The sequence below is a fragment of the Phyllobates terribilis genome, unplaced genomic scaffold (genome assembly GCF_046119375.1).
Source record: "Phyllobates terribilis strain yellow unplaced genomic scaffold, ASM4611937v1 Scaffold_4__5_contigs__length_816908805, whole genome shotgun sequence".
NCBI classification, from domain to species: Eukaryota; Metazoa; Chordata; class Amphibia; order Anura; family Dendrobatidae; genus Phyllobates; species Phyllobates terribilis.
The window spans coordinates 697,005,597-697,028,883 of NW_027362764.1; the positions used below are offsets into that span (position 1 = coordinate 697,005,597).

General features: G+C 38.5%; 1 protein-coding gene across 1 annotated transcript in view; it reads right to left on the bottom strand.

Annotated features, from left to right (window-relative positions):
• Nucleotides 1-11,518, bottom strand: part of RUNX1T1 (RUNX1 partner transcriptional co-repressor 1) — a 167,680-nt gene extending 156,162 nt beyond the window's left edge. The window contains exon 1 of the mRNA XM_073679576.1: nucleotides 10,853-11,518. Within this exon, the coding sequence (XP_073535677.1) occupies nucleotides 10,853-10,880 (28 nt within the window). The 5' untranslated portion in view covers nucleotides 10,881-11,518. The remainder of the gene's footprint in view (nucleotides 1-10,852) is intronic.
• Nucleotides 11,519-23,287: the final 11,769 nt, after the last annotated feature.

A 23,287-nucleotide genomic window follows, 5' to 3' on the forward strand; every position in this document is an offset into this window, starting at 1 on the left:
TAAAACATTTAAACTCTCATCTCAGGAAAGCAAGGGTCAGAATTTTTTTTACCTCAGTCACTCCCAAAAACCATGATGATTAGTTTTTAGGCCAAAATAAATCCCATTGTCATTGGTAATTCTCCAATACCTTAGATAGGGGCTTCTTTCAGGATCAAGGACCAGTCTGAACTCTACCTCTACTCCCAACAACCCCATAGCTACTGTTGCTTACTTAATTTATGCTCCTTCTTTTATCACTGGACCACTGCAATTTATATTCAGATTGAAAATAGAAAATTCTGTATATAACATTTTTTTCACTGATCAGTTCAAAAAGCCCAAATTTTTGGAAATCGTCATAATGTCCAAAAATACCTTCGGACAGTCAATTTATACATGCAATAGTCAGGATAGAATGTAGATCTCCGCTTTTCTATCAGTAGCTGAACCTCATTGTGTCTTCACAGACAAGAGCAGTGCAAAATCCTACTCACATCACGGTGAACGCACATTCCCAAACATAGAAGCTAAGAAAATGCTGCCATAATTGGAGTAATCGTGCTCATTATGATAACACACAAAGAATCACATTGTCTGTAGTGCTAAATTCCAAGCAAGTTGAAAAATATATAAACTGAAGTGGATCTGGCACCTTCCTACCATGTGATTCCAGCTGAAACATAACCTCAATGTTCTACTGTGAATTAACACGTGAACCCTCACCCGTCGTAACTCCCAGTGCCGTCCTCTGTAATTCCTCCAACCTGAAGGAATAAATGACATACATTAAAATAAGTGTCATTGCAGCCAGTCGTTCTGTAAATGCTAGTGGTTTATCATGTGCACTGGAGCAATGGAAGTCCTGAAATGTCAATATGCTCAGTTCACGGAAGAGAAATAATGGGACTTTATTGTCTTAACCTATTGATCCCCTGCGCTCATCGAGACCACGCAATGTCTGGAAATAATGCTCCTGACATTATGGATGGTCGACAGAAATACTTTGTATCAAGAATCAAGTATATAGCTTTACAGTATTAGGGCCCTTTCACACGTTCATTGGTCCAGTTGGGGTTTATGGCCGAACTGGGGTATTGACTATAATGGTGTCGACAGAGTCAACGTGCATCATTTTCGGGCATATACGCCTACTGGAAGAGGACAATCAGACGTAGTAGACTGCGTCTAAGTCTTCACCTCCAGTAGGCGTGCACGCCCAAAAATCATGCACGTCAGAGCACACATAGACTCTGTCGGCAACATTATAGTCAATGGCCCTGTTGGCGTACAAACCCGAATGACGCTTTATGGGGTGATTCGGACATAAGCCACAACAAGACCAACGAGCGTGGAACAAAGTGCAGAGTGAAAGCACCCTTAACATAAGGGGATTGTAGCTTTCATCATCAAAAAATGACCAATTGCCGGTTGGTGCAAAAATTTTTGGGGATATGGAATTTCAGCCATATCCACCTTACATGCCCTAATATAAGTTGGGTAATAGAAACACTTTTTTCCCAATCAAGTTTTCTTGGAGACCATCATGAGACCATATTGATGAAAGGGGTTTGCCAATACTGGACAACCCCTGCTTAATCACTTCAATGCCCCATATAAAATAAAAGCAATCGATACTCACCGCCCGCAGCGGTGTTATTACTGCGCTGTCTTCGCTGGTGTTCTTGGCATGTCACATAACATTGTTGTTTCAAGTGACCGCTACAGCCAATCAGCAGCTGCTGATCGACCGCAGCCTTTCCGCATTCTGTCAGAGCGGAAGTACATTCTGACGGAATACTGAAGGTCAGCAGCCTCTGATTGGCTGCAGCGTTCATGAGACGCAACAATATTTATCTAACCTGCTGAGAATAGCTTCAAAGACATCACAGGAATGGCAACACTACAAGAGGTGAGCATCGATTGTTTTTATTTTATATGGGGCACGGAAGTCATTAAGCAGTGGTTGTCCAGTAGTGAACAATTCCTTTAAGCTAAATTATTTCATTTTGCTTTATTAGGCAGGGGCTTAAGTATAAGGGGTGAAGAAGGCGCAGCTATAAATGACATGACACGTGGGGACCCCATTACAGATTTTGTATTTGGGCCCAGGAACTTCAAGTTAACCCTTTGATTTTCAGAAGTTATGTTCCTGTTCTGTCCCAAATGAGAAAGGTCAAGGGCACATGGTGGGTAAGTCATAATAGCTCATCCTATCTATTTATGTATCTGTATGTATAGACCTATGTATGTACTGAGCTTCGGAAAGTGAATGATCAGCCGATCGATCTCCAGATAAATAAATGATGGGATGAAGGAAGTCAGATCGGTCATAAATCAGAGCTCCCAGCACAGTGTGACTCACTTCCTCCAGATAATAAAGTCCCACTCCATTTTCTGTTTGAGTTAAGCGGTCCTCAGACCAGATCATAAATTTCCAGTGGTCTCAGCTCTGTTGTGTAGACTGACTAACTAACCCCAAATTCCTGATAAAGGCTCTACTAATCTCACTCTTGGAAGTGCTTTTGAGGAAAGAGGTGATGGCAGATAAAGTCAAGATGCACCCTGGAGCAGTATGACACACACCATGACACACACCGGCACATATACTATAGCCTTGCAAATGCCTACACACTATTTACACACACTTACATAAACATACATACACAGACACACACAGATATGCATATGCACACATACACAAACACATACAAAAACACAGAAACACGCATACACACATACAAACACACACATAGAAACATGCATACACACACACAAACACACACACAAACAAACATACAAAAACACAGAAACACGCATACACACATACAAACACACACTTACATAAACATACACATATAGAAACATGCATACACACATTCACACACACAAACACACATACAAACATACAAAAACACAGAAACACGCATACACACATACAAACACACACATACATAAACATACACACATAGAACATGCATACACACACACACAAACACACATACAAACATACAAAAACACAGAAACATGCATACACACATTCACACACACAAATACACAATAAACACTCACACAGAAGCACACATACAGACACACATACAAAAGCACACACAGAAACTCACACACACATACACGTGGCATCACACACGCAATCACGAACACACACAGAAACACACACACACAACTACAATATGAACACACACATGCACAGAAACACGGACACACAACTACCCACATAAACATAGAAAAGAACATACATACATGCTCAGAAATACTATACTCAAAAATACATAGAGATTCACATACATCCTATACTCATAAACACATACAGGCAGAAACACTGTATATTCACACAGCCAGTTAACACACATCGTGACACAAGTTATGCACCCATACACACACATGCATATACACTATATACACATGCAGGCACATATTATATGTGTACATACACTATATACTATCCTTATACACACACTATTTACACAACATACACACAGAGGAACATGTACCATTTACAGACATACACAGGCATGTATACTATTTACACATCACACAGGCAGATACACTATATACAATCTATAAAGGCATGCGCGCACACATGTACATACATTACACATATACACACAGACACATAAACGATATAGGTATAGACACATACAGGCAAAAACATATATACAAAAGTCAAACACGCAACATACACCTTATACTTACACACAAATACAGATACAAACATGATATATTTATAAACTTACATAGCACATATATAATCCCAAAAGACAAAACTATGTGTAATGGCCTTTATGTAAGTGGATTATATGGAAGACAGATATAAGATTGAGCTGTATGACCTCAATATAGCAAAGATATGTGTACCAGTCGCTGACTTGTATGATTCAAAATTATTGTAATTGCTTGTGCTTTGTATACCCCTTTCACGTGTAAAGCTCCATGGAATAAATGGTGCTATAATAACAAATAATAATATAGATAGATAGAAAGATAAAAGATAGATAGAAAGAAAGATAAAAGATAGATAAATGATAGATTGATGTAAAATAAAAATACAAATAATTGAAACGGTCAGAAGAAAAAGTTCTATAAACTTTTAAAACGTTACAAAACTTCTCAGAATTAGATAACATGAAAAAAAAAATAATAATGTGACAAAACGAATGAGAAAAAAATGGTGAGTACAAAAGAGAGGAAGGAGAGGGGAAAAGAAATGTTTGAGGGCAGGCGAGGGACGGTGGCTTCTGTATTCATGAACAGCCTTCTTGGCTTATCTAGAGCCAGAGCTTGTCATCAGCACAGCACAATGTGTGAGGCTGAGGAGACAGGCAATGTGCAGCAGGCTGATTACAGTATCAGCAGGGCCACATGGAAGAGGGGTGAGGGGGAAGACAGAAGAGGAAGGTGTGTGCCACACAGGAGGAAGGGGTGGGCTGCAGAGAAATTGGCAAAGATTTAAGACAGTGATTCAGAAAAACAAACAAAAAAAGGAGTAGTGAGACAATGTACAGAGCACAGGATGGGGCCTGGAGAAGAGCATAATACATGCACATATCCATATCACACCTTCCACTCCTTGGTACCACATGGAAATTCCTCCTAAATAAATATGTATACAGATGTAGCAGAGCTGAATGTGAGCGTCATTTTGAATATAACTTGAGCGTTTTATTTTTGGCCTGATATATTATTCATTTTTTCTGTGCCATAAAATATACAATCTGTATCAGAGAACATGACCAAATTTTGGCCACATTAATTAACGTCAGTTCTATAATTTTACATCAATTATTTAGAGAATGTATCATCCCATCACGTTTTGCCATTTCAAGCCTCATTTCTTATTTAAGGATCTGTCACAGATGCTGCCATTGTCGAAGAAACGGCAACACACACAATAGAGTCGTACAAACAACACTTTTATATATACCGTACATATATATATATATATATACTGTAAATATATATATATGAACTTCTCTTTTTGTATGACAAATGGCAATGACCAAGAAATAAATTTGGCTCTGCTACATCTGTGCACATATTTCTGGGTTCACATGGCCTCCAAGTATTAATTAAACATAAGCTGCATGTATAATAAGAAGAATGAAAATTCCAGTATATAATCCTCAGCAGCTCGCTGCCTCTCTCTCCTCCAGCAGATGCTAAGAAATATGTAGCTCCATGGTGTTTAATTTGTTTTATTAATTATTCAGGCTAATTACTGACAATGATTGTATATGGCATTATATATACAGGGGGTAATGTGCAGGCTTGCAGTTCACAGGCTGATGTGGGGATGGTAATTCAGTCATGTGAGAGGACAATGGTGGTTTTTGATCATCCTGATGCTGGGGGTATTAATCCCTCATGTCTATACAATGATGGCAGCGAGATGGTGAACCCTGTTATTCCTTTAGGTTATTCTTATTATATTCTGATCTACACATCTTATATTAAAGACATATATATATATATATATATATATATATGTATATATTATCTATCTAATATATATGTATATATATATATATATATATATATATATATATATTGACATATTGGCTAGATAGATAAATAGAATTAAGAGATAATATTTAGCACAGCGGTGTACATATGTATGTACAGATATATACATACTATATAAAGAGATATACAGATAGAAAGCTAGATAATAGATAGATAGATAGATAGATAGATAGATTAGATAAACAGAGCTAAGACATAATATATAGTGCAGTCTTGTACATTTATATACACTTACACCTACATTTTAATGTAAGCAATCTGCTATTTGTCCTTCTGTTATCTAGCTATCTATCTCTATCCATCTATCTCATATATATAAATATATATCTGTGTATCTGTCTATTATCTATCCATCTATCTATCTATTATGTATTTATTTTGATATATAAGTGTGTATAAATATATATATATATGCAGCTAGTAGCAGTAAATAAAATAGGTATATAACCAGATAGATAACAAAAGGATAACTAGCAGATAGTTTAAATTAAAATTTGTATACATATACATAAAAATAGCCTATAGATAAATAAAGGGACAAATAGACTATAGATAGATAGACATAACTACTAGCAGATAGCTTACATAAAACATATGTACATGTATAAATTAAAATAGCTAAACAGACACTATATTAGACAGATAGAAAGTGTTAATGTGATATTGCTCATCTATTTCATGTCTCCACAATACCAGATCTTTCTATTTCTATGATATGTTATCACTAATTAAAGTCCCAATGTAAGACAGTCAGTTCAAGGCCAGAGAGGGTTTATATAGGGATCATGCACAGCACTATTACCAGGTACATATTGTGTGTGATGAGGTGGGGGAGGGGGCAGACTTCTCACTGCCAGGATCACTACATATACACGGGGGTCTCTCGCAAATCCAGCACTAATCCAATAATGTAGAAACACGGGGGTGATGGCACTTCATACAATTGATCTATTTATGGACATATCTGTGACAGCAGCTGAGCAGACAGATATTATCCCCATCATGGTATTACTCTGATATTTATTAGAATGTTACTACTGTGTTTAACAAATAAATTAATATTTCTCAACAAATAAAAGATATCAATAGCAACAAAGCAATGTTTTATATATAAAAAAAAGTACAGAGATGAAGCAGAGCTGAGTGTCACTCTATGGGATTACATTGTTTGTTCTGATCGATAGGTAAGTGGGTAATTCCTGGGCTGGCAGTGCCAGGGGGCAGTGAGGTGCAGTGTGTGGGCAGAGCTGTGCAGTGTACCTTGTGATAATGTGAGAAATGCAGCAGATGACCAGCACATCTATTATCTTCATTATTCTCATATTTACTGTACACAGATGTCCTGGCCATTCATGTCACTATCTATCATCTATCTATCTGTCTACTTTCTATCTATTATCTATCTATCTACTTTCTATCTATCTATCTATCTACTATATATCTATCTACTATCTATCTACTTTCTATCTATTATCTATCTATCTACTATCTATCTATCTATCTATCTATCTATCCCATATCTATCACATATCTATCTAGCAAATATTTCTTTATGTATATCTATATGTTTAACATAAAATCATAAAATGTGTATCTGTATATGTAACCTGCTTAATATATATATATATATATACCTATTATCCATCTACTTACATATTTTTTTAGATAAATCAGATTTATTTAATTTATATATATGCATGCACTTGTGTGCATATATATATATATATATATATATATATATATATATAAATATGTCTTTCACTGTATACCATGTATTACATTTTGTACACTATTGAAAGAATTTTCAGATCACTATATATATACAGTATATATATATATACATATATACTTCATCAAATAATCATGGACATTTTTATGAATGGTTTTAATTTAAACATTGAAATTATTAGAATATGAATCTGTACACAATCTTCTTTATTTTTTTTTATGAATACTAGTTTGTTTGTTTTTTCAGAGCCTGAATCCTGTTTTTTTCCTATAAGGTCATACATGTGCCATCCCCTATACCAATTTGTATTAGATGCTACAATGTAGACTTCACAGCTACAAGTAGTTACAATAACAGCTACTTAAATATCCTTTTCAGTTTAAGAAATAGGATATATCTAAAGTGTTTCAAGTTTTAGTTTATTTTTAAATACATTATTAATTTATTACATTTTATGGAAATATATAGATCTTTTCTCATATATTAATAGACCTGGACAGAGATTATGCTCACTATATAAGATTGCAAATAACTATGTTATTCAACCCAGTTATTTACAAATAGACACATGTTATTGACTGACTAATGATAGGGTGGGATAGACAGACAGATAGATATGTGATAGATAGATATTAGATAGATACTTTAGATGCACTTTAGATGTCTGTATATATAATACAATTTACTGTCCTGGTGACCACCTTATTAATGTGGACAGATTGCGACTTGGAGCTGGGAGCGATGATGATGATGATGATGGGACACAACATTTGCTGTATGAGGGAGTCAGACCTGAGCGTGAGAACAGAGCACCCAGTCCCCAGATCACCTCCATAGCAGAGGCTGATAAGAGCACAGGACACATGACAGCTTCCCACAGCACACAGGGCTCTCATCACACAATATATACTCAGCTACACTATCTACTATTATAATCAGACCCTTCTTTAATTGGAAAAGAGACATCATTAAAAGGTGCACATAACTGCCAAGTGCACTGTCCTGATAAACACCCTCCATATTGACAGGCTATCTCACAGAGGCAGACAATGGCTGTCACATCACTTTACCAGGTGGCACTAGAAAATCACATGCATCTAGGTCCCATTAAAAGATGAGCAGATAAGTATATTACAACTATGGGGAGAAGCATCAACTTCATCTCACCAATAATACTAAACATTTATACTAAATTCTTCTTCTTATTATTATTATTATTACTATTATTATTACCATTCTTATTATTATTAATAAGAATAAGAATGATGTTATATAGATCACAGTATCAAAACTATACTAATAATAATAATTATAAGAAGAAAAAGAAGAAGGATTATGTTATATAGAGCACAGCGTTAAAACTATAATAATAAGAAGAAGAAGAAGAAGAAGAAGAAGTACAAGAAGAAGAAGAAATTGGTGGAGAAAGGTTGAAATTGATGAACCTAGGTCTTTTTTCAACCTATGTAACTATGAAAGAAGAATGATGTTATATACAGCGAAGGGTCAAAAACTATAATAATAGTAGTAATAATAATAATGATGGTGATGTTATATACAGAAGAGTATCAAAACCTAAAAAGTATGGCTTTCTCCTCTCTATAAATATAGCATAATGTCAAATCAAGCTGGGACTTTGGGTTCTACAACAAAAAGGATAACTCCATCAGTCTCTAGACTGACCTCTAACCCTATATAAATGATACTGTGTCCAACCTCCAGTCATCTGTCAGTCATCTCTGCTGCAGGTCCAGGCTATATATCAGCTCCTCTCTATACACATTGATTTATTTGAGTTGACCCATTAATAATTTTGCAGCACTGTATTAAGCATTCATCACAATATACAGTAATACTGGCCTCAACCACACAGCTTGATTAGTAAAATGATCCAGTGTAACCAAATATAGAAGCAGGCAGGCTGCTGGGAGCTGCCACTGTCCATATGTCTGTCCATAAGGAACATCTGTACCCACAAAATACAGATTTCCCAAGCAAATTGCATCTATTGATCTGAATGATCATTTCCTGGAAAGGTTTGCTGGAGCCTGAAAAACACTGGAGGAAGCTGCCTGTGTTTCCTAAGGAAATCTGCTTCCACAGCAAGGAAACTATGCCTGACATTGTGTGTCCCACCAGGAAACACAGAGCACACTATCAGCCACCCAAAGCTGCTCCTGCTTATCTCTGGCCAGACTCAATCTGCTCTGCAGCAAGGCCAGATGCCTGCTCATTTCCACCACAGGATTAAAGGCTCCAGCAAGAATATATAAACATAGTTCACTGTCAGCCTATATAACCTTATCCCAGACTGCAGGCACCTACAGCGGTATATCAATCAATTACAGGGGTCATCATGTGGCTGTGATTTACAGCCAAACCCTGCACTGATCACTACAACTGTGTATGAGAATATACACATTATGGGGGCAGCATCCATATGGACCCACTCACTGGAGACCTTCCTTCTTAATATATTCTGTTTTTATGGTGTATAATAATATTATCATTACTATTGCAACTTGGCTTTTCCAATTCCATTTTGATGGTAGGACTATGCAGTCACTATATCTGTATCTGGGGTTGCTATTAACATACTGTATATGGAGTGTGAGCCAGCTTCTGTTTTATGTCAGCCAGCCTGCACCATAGTGTACATACAGTATGACTGTATACAGTAGAGGAGGCAGAGATGGACATACATGGATACATGTTATCATCAGGAGCATTCAGTCTGATATTGTCTGTCTGCAGAAGAGCTGTGTGTATATATGTATATACATAATGAGGAATACAGTTAATGCTATATATATCTCTATATATATATATATATATGTGTGTGCAGATAGCATTAACTGTATACCACATTATATATATATATATATATATATATATATATATATATATGGTGAAGTATACAGTTATTGCTGTCTATGTCTCTCTATATCTCTCTCGCTAGATATATAAATATATATACATATACATATGTATATATATGGATATTTGTATACCACATTACTGTATATGCTACTACACAATCCCTCCATATTATATTCTTATATTCCACATTTGCAGTCAGTCCAGGCATCTGAGCCTCTTATATCCACCATAAGTTTTATAAAGAGGTCTTTGTTCTATAACTAAAAGCTGAACCCCCTTATGTCCGACATGGGGATGCCAAGGAAAAGATTATTGGCCCATACAATAGAATATACTCTCTATAAGGCACTACTGTAGGTCAATATGCAAAGCACCCTGATTCCAACACATGTAATCAAGGATGACTGATCTCCATACTTTGCACAAACCTATTGATACAAAATTCATTAGTGGATCACCCCATAAATACAGAATACTGTGCACATTGCCTACAAAAACATCACCAAAGAGCTGAAACTTGCAGATCCTACAAATCTCAGATGCATCCCCCTAAAATATTAATGCAGTGCATTTCCATAATTTTAGAATCCCATATACAGCAGCACTGTCATGGCTATACACCCCACGATCCCAAAATGAAGCAGTGGAGCTTGGAGAAACCAGGTAAGAAGAGGTCCCAGGTCTGACAGCTGATTGAGAAGCTCTGAGAATGATGCTACTTACACTGGAAGGGGCTTGAAATTCCCACCATTCGCCACAGGCTTGTACAGTAACTGCAAATAAAAGTTCCTGTTGTCTGATGTGCAGAAGTGAAGAGGTCGGAGGAGAAGAAGTGCGCAAATTAATATTAATAACCAAGGTGCTGGTGGTGGAGAAGAAGAAGAGGAGGAATGCTGCAAGTCCAGATGATCCAAGTCCAAACTAAGTGACGAACTCCAGCTGCCCACAGCTCCTCAAGACTGAGGCAGGGGGTGGGGAAGGGGAAGAAGCAGGACTGGGGGGGTGACAAGATCCTGGTGTTGTAGACAAGAGTGGTCTTGAGAAGTCAAGGATTGCTGCTGTCACTGGTGGTCTGCAGAGAGGCAGCAGTGGTGTGTGGTTCTGTCATGGAGGAGGAAGGAGCCTGATCTGCTCTGATCTCCAGCATAAGGCTGCAATCTCGTCCTCCCCTCCTCCTCCTCCCTCCTTCTTCTCTTCTATGTTTATTTCTCTAGCTCTCCCTGTAAAGTCAAGCAGCACACTGGCAGCAGACAGCCAGGCTCAGCTACCCAGGTGCAAGGGTGGGAGGGCTCCCAGCAATGGGAGGTGATAGAGGTAGCAGACATCTGTGTCTTGCACAGGTCACAGGGGGTCAAGTAATGCTAACAATGGGGAGAGCACATTGCCAGTTACTTCTTTATACTCACACTCTCCCTTGTTCTCTCCTCTCTCAGACCTGGTGGACTTGTAACATGCTCCCAAGCTGCCTGCCCTGCAGTAACCCAAGAGCAGCACTTTCCCTGGCCATCTGGATGCAGAGCTCCTCCTGGCTGCCTCTCTGCCTGGGACTCATCACTGTGCAGACAGTGCAGTTACAATCCCAGCCTCTCTTTCACATGTCTCCACTAATCCCCTTCTGTTACTTCATTTTTTTTTTCAGTCTGTTTGTTTTTGCATTAAGTAATGGTTGTGCAGAACACAAAGAGGTGTAACTGCGCCCTACCTCTCTTCATCCAATGTCTCTAGGTTGCTTAGCATGACCCAAGGCAGAAGATCCCAGCTAAGAGGATCCCTGAAGACAGAGGAAGATGTACATATGTAATAGAACTAAAGGTACGTATAGACCCAGAGGTCTCCTGAAGAACCAATTTACCCAATATCAGAAGTCTATGCTTTTATCTGAAGATACGTAAATCCCATTGGAAAAACATTCTTATACTTTATCATACTTGAGATTCATTTTCTGACATTGTACAGTTCTAGGTTTATTATACAGTGATTTCTTTTTCTGGTCATTACATTTTTTTTTATATATATATATTTTTATTCCAACTTTTACATGCTTGTCAGATTGGAGGACAAAATAAAAAATAATATGTATATGGGATTGGGATTAGTTCAGATGACGAGGCCATTGCTGATAGTCTTCGTTATTATCAATTATTATTATTATTATTATTATTATTATTATTTAGTAGTTAAACAAATAACAAAAAATAAACAATTGAGAGAAAATAATATTTTGTCTCCGTACATTATTATTTGTAAACTTGTATTATTGCATTTCAGGTAATATCGGATTGACCCATCAGGAATAAGTATGGTGGAAAATTCTTGATATCTAACTGATCCATAGACTGTGTGTCCCATTGTCGTACATTGATACATTTTGCTACCTCAACTGTATTGGAAAGTATAGTTTAATACAACTCTGTACAGAAAAACCTATTTGCACAGTTTGTTTTATTAGGAGCCAACACAACAATATAGTCATACAGTTCTATACATCTACTGTATATATCCAGTGTCTTTTTCTACCAGGCACTTGAAAGTAATCCAAAACATTATTCCCTATAACCTTATTGTAGACGTATCAAAACTCTATTTTTTCTAATGAAGGAGGATAATATGAATACGACCTGCATTATGAAGCCCCAAGTGACCAGTTCTTCATATTCAGTCGATGGACACTGATAAAAATATGAAATACAATAATACTTGTAGGTCAATTATAATTAAAGCGACTTGCAATGTTTTGGGGCAGGTTTAATAACGTTAAATGCTCTCTCTCCACTGCCCAATATGGCTTAAGTAATCATCAACTGCATTTAAGTCCCTTCTGTTACAATTTGGAATAATACCCCCCCAACCTCTTGAAAAAAAAGAGTAGGGTTGTAAGGGTTAATGTAAGAATTGCCGCTGTCCTATTGCTTTCCTATCTAATGTGATCTCCGTTTACTTCTACATGGATGATACGTTCTTATAGTCTTTGTTTGTGGATCTGGTACCTAATCATAAAGCTGCACGGAAAATAGGAGCGCAGAATCTGACAACATATACCAATCAATAGGTCAGGGGGTGTTTGAGCCTTGTTTTTTTGCTGGGTCAGAGTAGGTAAGAATTATTTTAGCAATTTTTTTGTGTATTATATGTTTTTTGCTTTATCTGTATCTTTTTGTCTGTGTTCTTTTGTATTTTCTCCACTGGAGCTTTCACGTTACCATCGGTCCTCGTTCCATTACGTTACCATTATGTAGCAATAGCATCAATAAAATAGCCGGGGGAGCTGTGTATGTTGTTAAAAATTACAAAAATCTGAGGGCAATCTTAAAAAAACATAAAACTGAGTACAGTAGCATGAGATTTTGTTGAGATCCAATTTAATCACATTTTCATCATACCTGCCATGGCTTTGACGACACTTCAAGATATTAGGTGTGAACAGAGTCTTGATTGGGCAAGCGAATATAGGAAATATTGTAATATATCTTATCAGAAAAAAAGATGCTTCTTTCTCCACTTATGAGCCACTTCTTCTTCTCCTCCCTTTGCTTCCTGAAAACATAACCCATCTGAAAAACATATCAAATCCGTCTTGATCAAAACAGTACAGAATGTGAGCTCGCTGGGGCCTGAGATTACAGCTGTCTATTGGAGTCTATGGAGAGGGGAGGAGCATAGAAATAAAGAGATATGCACAGATTTTTGCTGCTTTCTAGAAGATGTTTTATCTCACCCGGGGATGGAGATATCATTGGTGCTGCCTGCGCAGCCGCAGAGAGGTAAAGGGACCCACTACCACCTCCAAAGTAGAAATCAGCTTCTCTAATAGATAGACATTGTACTGCAAAGGGCCCATATACTGGTCTTGCACAGGAGCCCTATTCTATCTGTGTCCACCACTGATCTCACCCCAGAGCTGGATTCACAGGTACACTACTCAGTACTGCAGTATTATGTTCTACACGCTGCTGCTTCGAACATGTGCTACATAAAGAAGGGGGAGCAGGAATTCTTCATGTCCGTGTGTAGTGTATGGGAGACATCATAGCCGCTAGTCTCCACCCACTCTTTCAGAAACAGCTAAATTATTTGAAATGAAGTCTGCAAAAAATGAAGGATATAAGTGATATAGTGTCCAGAAATTGTTCTTATTCATGTACACATGACAGTTTATCCTAAATTGTCACCTGAAATTACATGCATACATTAAATACATTTTTTCCATTCTTACTTAAAGTCTTTCATTGTACGGTATGAGCCTATACTGTACCTACTAGAAGGCTGCTCCACATAATTAAAGGGGTTGTCCGGCCTTAGGCTACAAGTCTGCATTCACTTTACGTGACTGCAAAAATGTGGATCCCCACATCACGTGCAATGCCCGCTGTGAGAATTTGCCAGTGCTGTTGGCGGGTGGTCATGTGAGTGCAAGTATGAGATTTGCATGCTTCCGGCCACATTCCCACTAGACTGTGTTTGTCCTCACTCAATACACTTGCATTGAATGCGATCGCGCACTTCTATTTGGCATGTGACCGCATGTATGCAAATCATATATATACTGGAAATACTTTGATTTAAGAAAATGTCTATGGCTTCCAAAAATGATTTTTTTAACCCACTTAAAGGGGTTGTCCGGCTTTAGGGTACAAGTCTACAGTCATTTGACTATAGAATTATGAATCCACACTGTGCACTGTAAGGATTCTCCGCTGTCAGGAGCGGTGCCAACTAGACGTGTTTGGAAATGTCTAGTCGAAATGTGTCTGGAAATATGCAAATTGCATGCTACTTGTGGTTACGTCTGCACCCGTCGCAGTGCGTGCAATGTGAGGATTCACACGTCTGCTGACTTGTAGCCTATGGCTGGACAACCCCTTTTACACAAGTCTTATAAGAGAAGTATTTTTATTTCATGTCCCACAAGATCGGCATACTTAATGTTGACCTTTTTCATTTCCCATCCAGGGTGTCAGCATTTCTGATGGTAAGGATAAAATCCCTGCAGATGCCATAATTTTGCATTGAAAGGCAGAAACTTAACGGCTCTATTATAAGTTAATAGGATCCCACAGGATTTCTTAAGAGATCTGTCATACAGAAGCGTCTTTCTTTCACTCCAGGCAAAAAAAAAAAAATTGGACCTAGCCCTATATTTAATTACCCTGGCCAGGGCCGAGTGGCTTGTTGGCCCTATGCACCTATGTCATTGCCCCATAATCAAAGGAAGCCAAAATGCAAATGCAGAATGCAAGTCTCAAAAAGTCAGAGTATTGTGACCATAATGTGGATGATGAAATGCCGCGGGTTTTGGACAGTGTGAAATTAGCCATTTTTTGTGTTTTTTTCCAAACCTTTGGCATAGCAGTTTCCAGCCTACAGTACAGGGGTTGTGCATTTACCCACAGTCCTTCGACGGGGTGCAAAGAGGTTTTATTGGCACTTGGAAATCCCATTGATTAATTAATGGTCTGCACGAATATTATCGGATCATATCATGTCTCGGACTGAGCTGTTTTCCCCAAAGAATGTTTCCACGGTCAAGGAAATTGAATTTCTCCAATTGTTAACCACAGTCCTGTGAACAACCATTGCACAATGATTAGGCTGAGCTGGGAACAAGTTACAACAATGATAGAAAGCTCAGGCTCAGCATTCTGGAGGGGTTTTTTTTTCTGAAAATTTCAGATGTCCTGAACATAATGCCTCAAACACGTCTATTGGTTTAACCACCGCAGACGTCCCTGGATATTAACCCCTCTCTGTGCTGGATAATATTGATATAGAAAAAAAGGGCTGTTATAAAATCTAAAATTGAGGATGCAGATATATATATCCAAAGACATACTGATAGGGAATGTAGATTGTGAGCCCCGATGGGGACAGTGATGATAGTATATGTAAAACTAATATGATGGCGCTATATAAGCAATGCATAATAAAATAAAATAATACATATATATATATAATGTCTTTCCATATGTAAATTTGGTCTACTACATGCTTTATATGTCTAGGTCCTTGTAGTGGCATAAAGAGAATTATTTGTATGGGTAGAACACAAACAAATTATGGTCTATGGGGCTGTTCACATGTCCATTTTTTTAGTAGACCGAGTATCTACAAAAAACAAAAAAACACTAAAGCGAGACATATCTGGATCATGTATCAAATGCACCCATGCAATTCTATGGATCTGTTGAAAACATGGATACCATTCTTGTGCTATCAGTTCTTCACTAGGGATTAGTGGACCCGTGGAAGTCCGGGTTCAGATACCCTACCCAAACTTTATTCCAAAGTTCGATTCGGGGACCAGAACTTTACCCGAACTTGCACCCGAACCCGAACGCCATTGAAAACAATGGAGACCCGAACTTCTGAGCTGGAAAATATTGTCTCTCTCTGCAACGGACTTCCCCGGAACTCCGAACTTTACATCAGATTTCCGAGAGAAGTCCGTGTTTGGCATTTAGCGCCGAATACTAACTGTCCGGTATGACCTCCGAACTTTTAAGTTCAGGTTCGCTCATCTCTATTCTTCACTCACTGTTTCATAGACGAACACTTATACTATTGATGAGTCTCGTGCACAACTCTCCTGTCCGTGAACACTTGGTGAACCTCTTCACAAGGTTGTAGCAATACAGAGAAATCCTGCAACAAGGGCACCAGACGTCCTCCTTTTGGTAACTTTTTGGCTGCGTTGGGCCTTTATCAAACATATCTCTCTTTTTCTTTGGTTTGATAAAGGCCCTGCGCTGCCGAAACGTTGTCCTGGTTTCATAGGAGAAGTTGGAGAAACTTCCATCAGTTTTTTTATTTTTTTGCATATGAGTGAAACTGTTAAAACACTGAAGGTAAAAAATGGACACACTGACCAGACACGAGAAAATCTGACTCACAACACTAATGAAAATAGGTTCAGTTTTTACATATGCAAAAAATGGACGCGTGAAACTGACCTAGGAAGCACTCACTTATCGTCTATACTATAAGGATGCATTTACACATATGCATTTTCCACAGCATAAATACATAATTTCCACTGCTGATTATTTTTCAGTGAGTGAATGCAAGTCCATGAAACCTCCTCTGTTATGACCATAATTCACTGTGCAATGTTCCCTCAGATAAATACAGACAGATAATTATAATTGGCTGTGTGTCCACCACGTGTGACCATCATAGTTTTGCACCTATAGTCTATGGTAACCTACAGAAGCCTATGTATGTGGAGGCCACCTATTTATAGACATCCAGACACCTATAGGTGCGGAATATGTCCTACTGCTGTCACCTGCACTGCATATTTTCAGTGTGGATGTCTCCTTGGTTTAGGACTCAGGGGCTAAAAAGTGACAACTGTTATGGGATACTATATCTAAAGCTTACAATCAAGCCCCCATATTGGAATAAATGACGAAGCAGAACCCCTACCGATGTAGAAAGCCCCCCAAGACAATGAAATAGGTTACCATTATTTCTTGTCACTTGTAACAGTAATTTCGTAGCTCATATTCCTTTTTTGCTCTCCATAAGGTATCCTGCTCACGGCATCAATCCCCTTTGTAAGATGGGTTTGCATTATGCTACACCACATGGGCCCTTTTCCGTATAGTAGCTCATCATAATGCACAATTCCACCTACTTTGGAGGAAATAGTGGCCCCCTTACTTCTCGGGCCCCTGTGCAACTGCACATTTTGCACCAATGGTATGTCCGCCCTTGTGCTACACACAAATAGATTGGAGGACTGACTACGTGGATGGACAGTAAATTATGACAGGATTTTACACATGTAGCACCAGTCTCCAGCAAATGGATTTTCCTAGTCCAAAAGTGGGTGTTACTGACCAGTTTGAATAGCAAAAAGAACTTCGGCACTCCATACATGAAAATATAAGAAATATTGTATCTAGACTAATATCACTTTGAAAAATGAAGGTTTTTTGCGCATAATTTGGCCAATTTATGTGTGCCCATCAACCATGACAAGGTCACCTTCGTATGATGGGAAACTACGCTATGCTACCACTGGATATGCCACTCTTGGGCTGTAAGCCTGTATGGACAATATGTCTCTGCTTGGGCTTTTAACCTACAATGTATGGGCTGGTAGAGCTAGTTAAAACCACCTGTGACTGAATGGGAGGGACACATGGTCAGAAAAAAGGCTGTCAAACTTCTAATAGTGTGAACACGTACCTGCTGCAATGCTCCAGGAGCGGGATCCCAAAAATGATTAATAGAAAAAAGAGAGGGGTCGCTCACTGGTCTATTCGGGTGCTCTGAAGAAAAGAGTAATCTCAATAGCAAAAAGAACTTCGGCACTCCAAAATGACATTAGTCTAGATACAATATTTCTTATATTTTCATGTATGGAGTGCCGAAGTTCTTTTTGCTATTGAGATTACTCTTTTCTTCAGAGCACCCGAATAGACCAGTGAGCGACCCCTCTCTTTTTTCTATTAATCATTTTTGGGATCCCGCTCCTGGAGCATTGCAGCAGGTACGTGTTCACACTATTAGAAGTTTGACAGCCTTTTTTCTGACCATGTGTCCCTCCCATTCAGTCACAGGTGGTTTTAACTAGCTCTACCAGCCCATACATTGTAGGTTAAAAGCCCAAGCAGAGACATATTGTCCATACAGGCTTACAGCCCAAGAGTGGCATATCCAGTGGTAGCATAGCGTAGTTTCCCATCATACGAAGGTGACCTTGTCGTGGTTGATGGGCACACATAAATTGGCCAAATTATGCGCAAAAAAACTTCATTTTTCAAAGTGATATTAGTCTAGATACAATATTTCTTATATTTTCATGTATGGAGTGCCGAAGTTCTTTTTGCTATTGAGATTACTCTTTTCTTCAGAGCACCCGAATAGACCAGTGAGCGACCCCTCTCTTTTTTCTACTGACCAGTTTGGACATTTCCAATTGTGGTCCTAGAGAAGAGACTTAAAGGGGTATTCCCATCTCCAAGATCCCATCCCAATATGTAGTGGGTGTAATATTAATAATATTAGCAAATACCTCCAATTAGAAATGTAATATAGTTATTCTGATTCGTTATGTCTCTTTCCTCATGTGCAGAGCATTGCAGGACCTTAGGTATCTATGGTTACGACCACTGATATCGAGACAGTTAGTTTGACAGCTCTTAGTGGTCGTAACCATGGATACCTAAAATCCTGCAAAGCCTGCACATGAGGAAAGAGATATAGTAGATATGAAAAACTATACTACATATCCAATTTTAGGTATTTGCTAATATTATTATTATTACACCTACTACATATTGGATTAAGATCTTGGAGATGGAAATACCCCTTTAAAACCCTCTATTTTACCAACAGAATAAATGGTAAGTATGCTAAAGTAACAGAAGAAAAAAATCAATGTTCTTGTCTTAATTATATACAAGTGCTTCTCACTAAATTAGAATATCATCGAAAAGTTAATTTATTTCAGTTCTTCAATACAAAAGTGAAACTCTTATATTATATAGAGTCATTACAAACAGAGTGATCTATTTCAAGTGTTTATTTCTGTTAATGTTGATGATTATGGCTTACAGCCAATGAAAACACAAAAGTCATTATCTCAGTAAATTAGAATAATTAAGAAAAAACACCTGCAAAAGCTTCCTACGCGTTTAAAAAGGTCACTTAGTCTGTTTCAGTAGGCTCCACAATCATGGGGAAGACTGCTGACTTGACAGATGTCCAGAAGGCAGTCATTGACACCCTCCGCAACGAGGGTAAGCCACAAAAGGTCATTGCCAAAGAAGCTGGCTGTTCACAGAGTGCTGTATCCAAGCATAATAATGGAACTTGAGTGGAAGGAAAAGTGTGGTAAAAAAAGGCGCACAAGCAACCGGGATAGCCGCAGACTTGAAAGGATTGTTAAGAAAAGGCCATTCAAAAATTTGGGGGAGATTCACAAGGAGTGGACTGCTGCTGGAGTCATTGCTTCAAGAGCCACCACACACAGACGTATCCAGGACATCGGCTACAAGTGTCGCATTCCCTGTGTCAAGCCAATCATGACCAATAGACAACGCCAGAAGCATCTTACCTGGGCCAAGGAGAAAAAGACCTGGACTGTTGCTCAGTGGTCCAAGGTGTTGTTTTCAGATGAAAGTACATTTTGCATTTCATTTGTAAATCAAGGTCCCAGAGTCTGGAGGAAGAGTGGAGAGGCCACAATCCAAGCTGCTTGAGGTCTAGTGTGAAGTTTCCACAATCAGTGATGGTTTGGGGAGCCATGTCATCTGCTGGTGTAGGTTCACTGTGTTTTATCTAGACCAAAGTCAACGCAGCCATCTACCAGGAAATTTTAGAGCACTTCATGCTTCCCTCTGCCGACAAGCTTTTTGGAGATGGAAATTTCATTCTCCAGCAGGACTTGGCACCTGTCCACACTGCCAAAAGTACCAATACCTGGTTTAAAAACAACAGCATCACTGTGCTTGATTGGCCAGCAAACTCGCCTGACCTTAACCCCATAGAGAATCTATGGGGTAATGTCAGTAGAAGATGAGAGACACCAGACCCAAAAATGCAGTAGGTGGCCCTTTGGCGCAGTGGTTAGCACTGCAGCCTTGCAGTGCTGGGGTACTAGGTTCAAATCCCAGCAAGGACAACATCTGCAAGGAGTTTGTATGTTCTCACCGTGTTTGCATGGGTTTCCTCCGGGTTCTCTGGTTTCCACCCACACTCCAAAGACATACTGATAGGGAATCTAGATTGTGAGCCCTGATGGGGACAGTGACGATAATGTAAGTAAAGCGCTGCAGAATATGTTAGCGCTATATGAAAATAAAGATTATTATTATTATTATTATGCAGACGAGCTGAAGGCTGCTATCAAAGCAACCTGGGCTTCCATAACACCTCAGCAGTGCCTCAGGCTGATCGCCTCCATGCCACGCTGCATTGATGCAGTAATTGATGCAAAAGGAGCCCCAGCCAAGTATTGAGTGCATTTACTGAACATACATTTCAGTAGGCCAACATTTTGGATTTTAAAAACATTTTTCAAGCTGTTGTTAGAAAGTATTCTAATTTACTGAGATAATAACTTTTGTGTTTTCATTGGCTGTAAGCCATTAATCATCAACATTAAGACTGTGTGCCCACGATGCGTTTTTCAAGCGTTTACGCTGCGGAATTTCGGCAGCGTAAACGCTTGGGAAACGCTTGGTAAACCTTCCCCCATGGTCTCCAATGCAATTCCGCACTTTCAATGCCCATGCTGTGTATTTTTCCGCAGCGTTTATGCTGCGCTCAAAAATCCGCAGCATGTCCATTAATTTTGCGGACACGCAGCGTAATCGCCGCCATTGACTTGCATTAGAACGTGCCAATTCCGCAAGACTGCATCTGTACTTGCGTAATTGGCGCGTTCTAATGTGCGGATGGTACCCAAGTGGAGGAGAGGAGACTCTCCTCCAGACCCGGGTACCATAGAATCTGTAAAAAAAAGAATTTAAAATAAAAAATAAAGTTTATACTTACCTTCCGATGTCCTCCCGGTGTTTTGTCCACGCCGTCCGGTCTCTTGCAATGCTCGCGCTGTTGTGAAGGACCTGCCATGACGTCACTGAGTCATGTGACCCATCACATGACTCAATGACGTCACCGCAGGTCCTTCACACCACCACGAGCATTGCAAGACACCGGACGCAGCAGAGATGACACCGGGAGGTGAGTATAATCTTTTTTTATTTTTTACCATTCTTATTCTTCTTTTTAACTATTACTTGGTTACACTATATAAATCCATGCCGGTTGCATGGATTTATATAGTGTGAGCAAGTTGTCAAGCACTTTTCCAAGTGATGCTAAAATCGCTTGGAAAAGCGCTAGATAACCCTCATGCAGAAATGCATGCAAAAACGCTTGACAAACGCTTCTACGTGGCGGGAAAAATGCATGTAAAAAACGCATGCGTTTTTCCTGCCAGGGAGAAGTGTAAAAAATATGCAGCATTTCTGCATCGTGGGCACATAGCCTAACAGAAATATACACTTGAAATAGATCACTCTGTTTGTAATGACTCTATATAATATGAGTTTCACTTTTTGTATTGAAGAACTGAAATAAATTAACTTTTTGATGATATTCTAATTTAGTGAGAAGCACTTGTATAATTGTGCTTGCCCTGCAGGAGTTGTGAGCTTCAATTTACTAAGTCCAGTTTTGGATAAGCGTGTGCAAGATCATCTGTTTTTCATCCAGAAAAAAAGGATGATTTTTTCATCCCTATTGTGATCCGCACGTCCATTTCTTACTCCAATATGGCATCCGATTTATACACCAATAACTTCAAATATATTAACAGGTCAAATGCAGTTTCCTATGCTAATAATTGTAATGGATCCATGAAAAACACAACATATAGATGGTAACCTGTAAGTTATCAATTTTTGCACACTCATTGAGCCATTGAATTATAATAGGCAAAATCTGAAAATGGATCAAAGTATCGCATGCATAACCTTTCTGCAGTGTTTTTTAAAATAAATTAAAGTTAAATTGTACATATTATTTTTAACTAACTTTATGAACATATACTGTACACAAAAGAACACATGAAATCTGCCTGGAAAAAGCACCAAAAAAAAAGATAAAACACAACAAATTATATGTATTGTAAACAGTGTTTTTCCTGCCAAAATGGAAAGTTTTGGGTGCAGAAAAAAGTGCCGCAAAACTGAACGCTAAGGCTTATTTAGTCAATCTTGTGTGTTACATAGCAAATAATCATCTTTATCACACTGGCGGCTTGGTTTCATCTAGTTTTGAATGATTCTATACTTGAAGTCATAAAAATCCTTTCCACATGCACTGCCTTTCTAGTTAAGGCCCTCATATATATTAGATGCTGGTTGGCCGAATGACCCTCTGCTGAACGCTCGGCTTTCTCTCCTATATACAGTACAGACCAAAAGTTTGGACACACCTTCTCATTTAAAGATTTTTCTGTATTTTCATGACTATGAAAATTGTACATTCACACTGAAGGCATCAAAACTATGAATTAACACATGTGGAGTTATATACTTAACAAAAAAGTGTGAAACAACTGAAAATATGTCTTATATTCTAGGTTCTTCAAAGTAGCCACCTTTGGCTTTGATGACTGCTTTGCACACTCTTGGCATTCTC